Source organism: Lampetra fluviatilis, chromosome 46 (genome assembly GCF_964198595.1).
Source record: "Lampetra fluviatilis chromosome 46, kcLamFluv1.1, whole genome shotgun sequence".
Classification (NCBI taxonomy): domain Eukaryota; kingdom Metazoa; phylum Chordata; class Hyperoartia; order Petromyzontiformes; family Petromyzontidae; genus Lampetra; species Lampetra fluviatilis.
Genome location: NC_136320.1, coordinates 6,164,667 through 6,173,554, shown reverse-complemented (window position 1 = coordinate 6,173,554; position 8,888 = coordinate 6,164,667). Strand labels below are relative to the sequence as shown.

Genomic DNA, 8,888 nt, shown 5'->3' with positions numbered 1-8,888 from the left:
ATTTACTGCATCGATTCTCACTCAACGGTTTTAGATTCACATCTCGTTCGCCTTTAGAATCGATGAATGCATGGATCACTATGCCCTCAATGTCCACAATATTTGGTACTGTATGTACTGTACTGAATCAGTCCTTCCACGAGTCGCTGAAATGTTACGATTCAGGTCGCGATTCTGAATCAGTGGCGATGCGATTCATATCGTCTACATTGGCGTTCACAGGATCCACAGCGGAACCGTATGAATCTATAAACATGTACACACGTGTACTCTGGACACACGTGTAATCCTGACCACGTGTCGAGCGTGTGTCTCGTGTACCCACGTGGACCATGTGTCGCATGTAACACGTGTGTGTGTGTGTGTGCGCGCGTGTATATGGGGAACGGTTAGGATATCGGTTAGCGTGTTGCGCTACGAAGCCGGTGACCCGAGTTCGATTCCCGCTCACGGCCACCAACACCAAACGACGATTATCTGAACCGGTCATGTCCCTCCCCTAGGTCGACTCGGCCTCAAATGAGTACCCGGTGCGGTTTATAAACATCGTCACTCGGGAGACAAAGGCGGCCGGGCGTGGTGCTGGTCACCCGCCCCCCTCGTGTGCCGTGCCGGCCTTCATGGGTGCTACTCGCTAAACAGCACTTGCCCCAACAGTCTGTAAAGGTTATACGGGGGATCTTTATCTTTGGTGCGCTCTACGCCACATAGACAACGCGACTTGGGGAGGTTTCTCTAATCGGTTTATACAAAGTTCACAGATTACAAGGGGGCCCCCCCTAAGCTGCTCTTGCCTTAGTGACAAAACCCCCATCCTGCAAGCCACCGCTACCACAACAACATCACCAGCATCTTCTTCAGCAGACACAATATAACGCTCGGATGAAGGCAGTTGTTTTGACCATACTTCACCACGCCGGTCAGTGCTGGTTGGTGAGTCGGGTGGTTTTGACTCGCCACTGATGTGGCCGGGGATTTAAACGATCTCTGGTCGCCCGGTTCGCGGCGCAGCGTGCAGGCACACCGCTGTCACCCCCGGTGTTATTAAACTCCACGTGCCCGTGACGAGATCCGGTATATCCTAAACCGCAGTCTCGTCGGACGGTGCCGATGTTTCGACAGCGTGCAGGGACGATGGCTCAGTTTAGCGCGTCGGCTTTCGCGACCAATATCATCCATAACAAGAGGGGTTAGATCGCGTCAATGTATAATTGTGTCGTTAAACCCGTCACCACCCGACACAGCCAATTAGTGAGGTTTGATAATTGGTTTTTTACCCTTCTATCTGGCAACAAAACTGACACCTTTTTACAAGGAGTCATGTTTGCATAGACCGCAATACCTGCAGTCATAATGCAAACAAAATAACATAACTCTGATAATGTGCACTGTCCTTGAAGTTGATTGGTCCACACCCGAGACAGCTTTCCTTAGAGCCTAGTCTTGTAAAAAGGTGTCAGTTTTGTTGCCAGATAGAAGGGTAAAAAAACAATTATCATATTTTTACTGGCAAATGAGGTTCCCATAGTGTTAGTGGGGTTTGTCACGTAAACGATGGCTCAGTTTACTCGCACTCGATGGCGTGACCTTTGACTGGCGCCGCAAGTCAAAGGTCACGCAGAGAGCCCAGGGAGACATGCTGATCCACTCTGTTGGCGCCGAGACAATTTTTGTTGTTGAAATTCCACATTCGTATGGCAAAGACGACCGGTCTGTTCCGAGCACGATCCAGCAGGAATCATGATTGCGGATTATGAATAATGGTGATGATGATCATCATATTAATTAATAATGATAATGGAGAATACGATGATTCGGTGGTGATGGCAATGGTGACGATTACGACTCCCGAACGATGATAATTATGTTTGGCCGTACGGATTGATTGCCGTGATCGTGGAATTGATGATTCGCTTGATGATGCGAATTACTGACGACGGTGATGCCGTTGAATTATCGTCACCATTCACTGATGCTGCTGCAGATGATAGTGATGATGATGGTGATGATGGTGATGATGATGGTGATGTTGGTGATGATGATGGTGATGATGGTGATGATGATGATGGTGATGATGATGATGGTGATGATGATGATGGTGGTGATGATGATGATGATTGTCGTCCACGACTCCTCCTATCATCCTCTGGCTGACGCAGTCGCGCCGTCATCGTCAGCCACACACACACACACTCACGGCACGTGACGAGCACCGATCACGACAGCCATCAACCTGGGATTCATTTCCCAGGTTATATCTTCCGGAGCAACCCCCCTCCCTCCCGAGGGTTGATAGGGGGGGAGGGGGGAGTTGAGATATTTTCCGGAGCTCAGTCCCGAAGACAGCTCGTGTTGGAGTTAAAGTGTTGTGATCACGGATTGCGGCATCTCCCCCCCCCCCGCCCATCCTTCATCAGCTTCCCTCCTCGCATCACCTCCATCAACCCTCTCCCTGAAATCCAGGACCCACGTGACATCACCACCAGCATCACTTGTGACGCAACTCCCCATCTCCACCCACCCCAACTCCCTTCTCTCCCCGTCCCTCCCTCCCTCTCTCTTGTCTCTCTCTCTCTCCCCTGCCTCTCTCTGCCCTCTCGTTTCGCTCCCTCTCTCCTGTGTCTCTCCCTCTCTCGCCCGGTCTCTCCCTCCCACTCATATTCTCTTTCCCCTCTCTCTCTTTCTGTCTTTCAGGCCCCGTTGAATCACAGGAATGTAACTCAGCCACCATGATGGAAGGTATGTCGCTCTGCAGCACAGCCACAGCCACCGCCACTCACACGGGAGGAGACTCGTTCTGTAATAATCAGCCGCCACCACAACCACCACCCGTTCCGTGCCGTGATGATGTTGCCATTACCCAGCTGCACTCATTCAAATCACCCTGGGAGCATCTCGTCTTCACGCAGAGACGCGCATACGATGTTCGCACGCGTCCTCCCCCCAACACACACACGCGCGCACACAGAGACACATTCATTGACGATGTGTAACAGCATCACGCGTGTGACCTGCCGGCCTTCATGTGTGCTCGCGAATGTCACTTTGGCAGGGCAGGCTTAGCAAGGCGACGCGGGGGGGGGGGGGTGCTTGTGCTTGTACGTGCCGTGCTGGAGATCGTGCTTGCCTGTGGTAGCGATGGCTGTTGAATCTTGCACGGGGTATTGGGGGCCTCTGTTTTGGGTTTTTTTTCTCGGTGATGTGGTCGAGAGATGATTTAGGGGCGCGTTTATTTTTTTATTTTCCGCTCAGCACCGCGCGGTTGCAGATGGTGAACGATGGGAGAATGAGTGGACCATTTAGTGTGTTGGTGCATCTGTGTGTGTGTTGGTGAATCTGTGTGTGTGTGTCTATGTTGGTGCGTGTGTGTGTCTGTGTGCGTGTGTGTGTTGCTGTGTGTCTATGTTGGTGTGTGTGTTGGTGCATCTGTGTGTGTCTATGTTGGTGGATGTGTGTGTTGGTGTGTGTGTCTATGTTTGTGTGTGTGTTGGTGCATCTGTGTGTGTCTATGTTGGTGTGTGTGTGTTGCTGTGTGTGTCTATGTTGGTGTGTGTGTGTTGCTGTGTGTGTCTATGTTGGTGTATGTGTGTTGCTGTGTGTGTCTATGTTGGTGTGTCTATGTTGGTGTGTGTGTCTATGTTGGTGTGTGTGTGTTGCTGTGTGTGTCTATGTTGGTGTGTCTATGTTGGTGTGTCTATGTTGGTGTGTCTATGTTGGTGTGTCTATGTTGGTGTGTCTATGTTGGTGTGTGTGTCTATGTTGGTGTGTGTGTCTATGTTGGTGTGTGTGTGTTGGTGCATCTGTGTGCGTGAGTGAATGTGTTGGTGCATCTGTATGTGTGTTGGTGTGTGTGTGTTGGTGTGTGTGTTGGTGCATCTGTGTGTGTCTATGTTGGTGTGTGTCTATGTTGGTGTGTGTGTTGCTGTGTGTGTGTCTATGTTGGTGTGTCTGTGTTGCTGTGTGTTGCTGTGTTGGTGTATGTGTTGCTCTGTGTGTCTATGTTGGTGTGTGTGTCTGTGTTGCTGTGTGTGTCTGTGTTGGTTTGTGTGTCTGTGTTGGTTTGTGTGTCTATGTGTGTGTGTTGGTGTGTGTGTCTATGTGTGTGTGTTGGTGTGTGTTGCTGTGTGTGTCTATGTTGGGTGTGTGTCTATTTTGGTGTGTGTGTTGGTGTGTGTGTGTGTTACTGTGTGTGTTGGTGTGTGTGTGTTGGTGTGTGTTGCTGTGTGTGTCTATGTTGGGTGTGTGTCTATTTTGGTGTGTGTGTTGGTGTGTGTGTGTTACTGTGTGTGTTGGTGTGTGTGTGTTGGTGTGTGTTGGTGTGTGTGTCTGTGTTGGTGTATGTGTGTTGCTGTGTGTGTGTGTTGCTGTGTGTGTTGCTGTGTGTGTCTATGTTGGTGTGTGTGTGTTGCTGTGTGTGTCTATGTTGGTGTGTCTATGTTGGTGTGTGTGTCTATGTTGGTGTGTGTGTCTATGTTGGTGTGTGTGTCTATGTTGGTGTGTGTGTGTTGGTGCATCTGTGTGCGTGAGTGAATGTGTTGGTGCATCTGTGTGTGTGTTGGTGTGTGTGTGTTGGTGTGTGTGTGTTGGTGTGTGTGTGTTGGTGTGTGTGTGTTGGTGTGTGTGTGTTGGTGTGTGTGTTGGTGTGTGTGTGTTGGTGTGTGTGTGTTGGTGTGTGTGTGTTGGTGTGTGTGTTGGTGCATCTGTGTGTGTCTATGTTGGTGTGTGTGTTGCTGTGTATGTGTCTATGTTGGTGTGTCTGTGTTGCTGTGTGTGCCTGTGTTGGTGTATATGTTGGTGTGTTTGTCTGTGTTGGTGTGTGTGTCTGTGTTGGTGTATGTGTTGCTGTGTGTGTCTGTGTTGGTGTGTGTTACTGTGTCTGTGTGTTGGTGTGTGTGTGTTGGTGTGTGTTGGTGTGTGTGTCTGTGTGTTGGGGTGTGTGTCTGTGTTGGTGTGTGTGTGTTGGTGTGTATGTGTTGGTGTGTGTCTGTGTGTGTCTATGTTGGTTTGTGTGTGTGTTGGTGTGTGTGTCTGTGTTGGTGTGTCTGTGTTGGTGTGTGTCTGTGTGTGTCTATGTTGGTATGTGTGTGTGTTGGTGTGTGTGTCTGTGTTGGTGTATGTGTTGCTGTGTGTGTCTGTGTTGGTGTGTGTTACTGTGTCTGTGTGTTGGTGTGTGTGTGTGTCTGTGTGTGTCTGTGTGTTGGTGTGTGTGTCTGTGTTGGTGTGTGTGTGTTGGTGTGTATGTGTTGGTGTGTGTCTGTGTGTGTCTATGTTGGTTTGTGTGTGTGTTGGTGTGTGTGTCTGTGTTGGTGTATGTGTTGCTGTGTGTGTCTGTGTTGGTGTGTGTTGGTGTGTGTTACTGTGTCTGTGTGTTGGTGTGTGTGTGTGTGTTGGTGTGTTGGTGTGTGTGTTGGGGTGTGTTGGTGTGTGTGTCTATCTTGGTGTGTGTGTGTGTGTTGGTGTATGTGTCTATGTGTGTGTGTTGGTGTGTGTGTCTATGTGTGTGTGTTGGTGTGTGTTGTTGTGTGTGTCTACGTTGGGTGTGTGTCTATTTTGGTGTGTGTGTTGGTGTGTGTGTTACTGTGTGTGTTGGTGTGTGTGTGTTGGTGTGTGTCTGTGTTGGTGTATGTGTGTTGCTGTGTGTTTATGTTGGTGTGTGTCTTGCTGTGTGTGTCTGTGTTGGTGTGTGTGTGTGTGTTGGTGTGTGTGTGTGTTGGTGTGTGTCTGTGTTGGTGTGTGTGTGTGTGTTGGTGTGTGTTGGTGTATTGCTGTGTGTGTGTGTTGGTGTGTGTGTGTGTTGTTGTGTGTTGCGGTGTGTTGGGTATTGCGGTGTGTGTGTGTGTGTGTGTTGGTGTGTGTTGAGGTGTGTGTGTTGAGGTGTGTGTGTTGCTGTGTGTGTTTATGTTGGTGTGTGTGTTGCTGTGTGTGTCTGTGTTGGTGTGTGTGTCTGTGTTGGTGTGTGTGTGTGTTGGTGTGTGTCTGTGTTGGTGTGTGTGTGTTTTGGTGTGTGTTGGTGTATTGCTGTGTGTGTGTGTTGGTGTGTGTGTGTGTGTTGTTGTGTGTTGCGGTGTGTTGGGTATTGCGGTGTGTTGGGTATTGCGGTGTGTGTGTGTGTTGGTGTGTGTGTGTGTGTTGGTGTGTGTTGAGGTGTGTGTGTTGGTGTGTGTTGGTGTGTGTGTGTTGAGGTGTGTGTGTGTGTGTGTTGGTGTGTGTGTGTTGAGGTGTGTGTGTGTTGGTGTGTGTGTTGCTGTGTGTGTGTTGCTGTGTGTGTGTCTGTGTGTGTGTCTGTGTGTGTCTATGTTGGTATGTGTGTGTGTTGGTGTGTGTGTCTGTGTTGGTGTATGTGTTGCTGTGTGTGTCTGTATTGGTGTGTGTTACTGTGTCTGTGTGTTGGTGTGTGTGTGTGTTGGTGTGTGTTGGTGTGTGTGTCTGTGTGTTGGTGTGTGTTGGTGTGTGTGTCTGTGTTGGTGTATGTGTTGCTGTGTGTGTCTGTGTTGGTGTGTGTTACTGTGTCTGTGTGTTGGTGTGTGTGTGTGTGTGTGTTGGTGTGTGTTGAGGTGTGTGTGTTGGTGTGTGTGTGTGTTGCTGTGTGTGTGTGTTGGTGTGTGTGTTGCTGTGTGTGTGTGTGTTGCTGTGTGTGTGTGTGTTGCTGTGTGTGTGTGTGTGTGTGTTGGTGTGTGTGTTGGTGTGTGTGTTGCTGTGTGTGTGTTGGTGTGTGTGTGTGTGTGTTGCTGTGTGTGTGTGTATGTGTGTGTGTTGGTGTGTGTGTGTTGGTGTGTGTGTGTTGGTGTGTGTTGCTGTGTGTGTGTTGCTGTGTGTGTGTTGCTGTGTGTGTGTTGGTGTGTGTGTGTGTTGCTGTGTGTGTGTATGTGTGTGTGTGTTGGTGTGTGTGTGTGTGTTGCTGTGTGTGTTGCTGTGTGTGTGTGTGTGTTGCTGTGTGTGTGTGTGTGTCTATGTTGGTGTGTGTGTGTTGCTGTGTGTGTTGCTGTGTGTGTTGGTGTGTGTGTGTGTTGAGGTGTGTGTGTTTGTGTGTGTGTTGGTGTGTGTGTGTTGGTGTGTGTGTGTGTTGGTGTGTGTGTGTGTTGAGGTGTGTGTGTGTGTGTGTTGAGGTGTGTGTGTGTGTTGAGGTGTGTGTGTGTGTGTGTTGAGGTGTGTGTGTGTGTTGGTGTATGTGTGTTGGTGTGTGTGTGTTGCTGTGTGTGTGTTGGTGTGTGTGTGTGTTGCTGTGTGTGTTGCTGTGTGTGTGTGTTGCTGTGTGTGTGTTGGTGTGTGTGTGTGTTGCTGTGTGTGTGTTGCTGTGTGTGTGTTGGTGTGTGTGTGTGTGTGTTGGTGTGTGTGTTGCTGTGTGTGTGTTGCTGTGTGTGTGTGTGTTGCTGTGTGTGTGTGTGTTGCTGTGTGTGTGTGTGTTGGTGTGTGTGTGTCTATGTGTGTGTTGGTGTGTGTGTGTTGGTGTTTGTGTTGAGGTGTGTGTGTGTGTGTGTTGGTGTGTGTAGCGGGGAGCGGTTGTGTAGCTCTTAGCGCTACGCAGCGCTACAAACCTGGCGACCCGGGCCTCCCCTAGGTCGACTCGGCCTCAAACGACTACCCGGTGCGGTGTGTGTACAATCATAGCCGCTGGGGAGACAAAGGCGGTCGAGCGTGGTGCTGGCTAACAGTCTGTGAATGCTCGTCCTGCGAGCCTGTCGAACACTGACGAGCTGAATGAGAAACTGCTGCTGATGGGAATTTGAACTCCTGCACCCCCACACAGCAGCTCTGCACAGAGACCGTGCTTGTCGCACACACACACCGCTCCACACCTCACCACCATCCACACCTCACCACCATCCACACCTCACCACCATCCACACCTCACCATCATCCACACCTCACCACCATCCACACCTCACCATCATCCACACCTCACCACCATCCACACCTCACCACCATCCACACCTCACCACCATCCACACCTCACCATCATCCACACCTCACTACCATCCACACCTCACCACCATCCACACCTCACCACCATCCACACCTCACCACCATCCACACCTCACCACCATCCACACCTCACCACCATCCACACCTCACCATCATCCACACCTCACTACCATCCACACCTCACCACCATCCACACCTCACCACCATCCACACCTCACTACCATCCACACCTCACCATCATCCACACCTCACTACCATCCACACCTCACCACCATCCACACCTCACCACCATCCACACCTCACCACCATCCACACCTCACCACCATCCACACCTCACCATCATCCACACCTCACCACCATCCACACCTCACTACCATCCACACCTCACCATCATCCACACCTCACCACCATCCACACCTCACCACCATCCACACCTCACCACCATCCACCCCTCACCACCATCCACACCTCACCATCATCCACACCTCACCACCCTCCACACCTCACCACCATCCACACCTCACTACCATCCACACCTCACCACCATCCACACCTCACCACCATCCACACCTCACTACCATCCACACCTCACCACCATCCACACCTCACCACCATCCACACCTCACCACCATCCACACCTCACTACCATCCACACCTCACTACCATCCACGCCTCACCACCATCCACGCCTCACCACCATCCACACCTCACCACCATCCACGCCTCACCATCATCCACACCTCGCCACCATCCACACCTCACCACCATCCACACCTCACCACCATCCACACCTCACTACCATCCACACCTCACCACCATCCACACCTCACCACCATCCACACCTCACCATCATCCACACCTCACCACCATCCACACCTCACCACCATCCACACCTCACCACCATCCACACCTCACCACCATCCACACCTCACTACCATCCACACCTCACCACCATCCACACCTCA

General features: G+C 50.9%; 1 protein-coding gene across 1 annotated transcript in view; it reads left to right on the top strand.

Moving 5' to 3' along the window:
- Positions 1-2,557: 2,557 nt before the first annotated feature.
- LOC144947724 (SH3-containing GRB2-like protein 3-interacting protein 1) overlaps positions 2,558-8,888 on the top strand; it is a 47,483-nt gene continuing 41,152 nt past the window's right edge. The window contains exon 1 of the mRNA XM_078877043.1: positions 2,558-2,739. Coding sequence (XP_078733169.1) covers positions 2,730-2,739 — 10 coding nt within the window. The 5' untranslated portion in view covers positions 2,558-2,729. The remainder of the gene's footprint in view (positions 2,740-8,888) is intronic.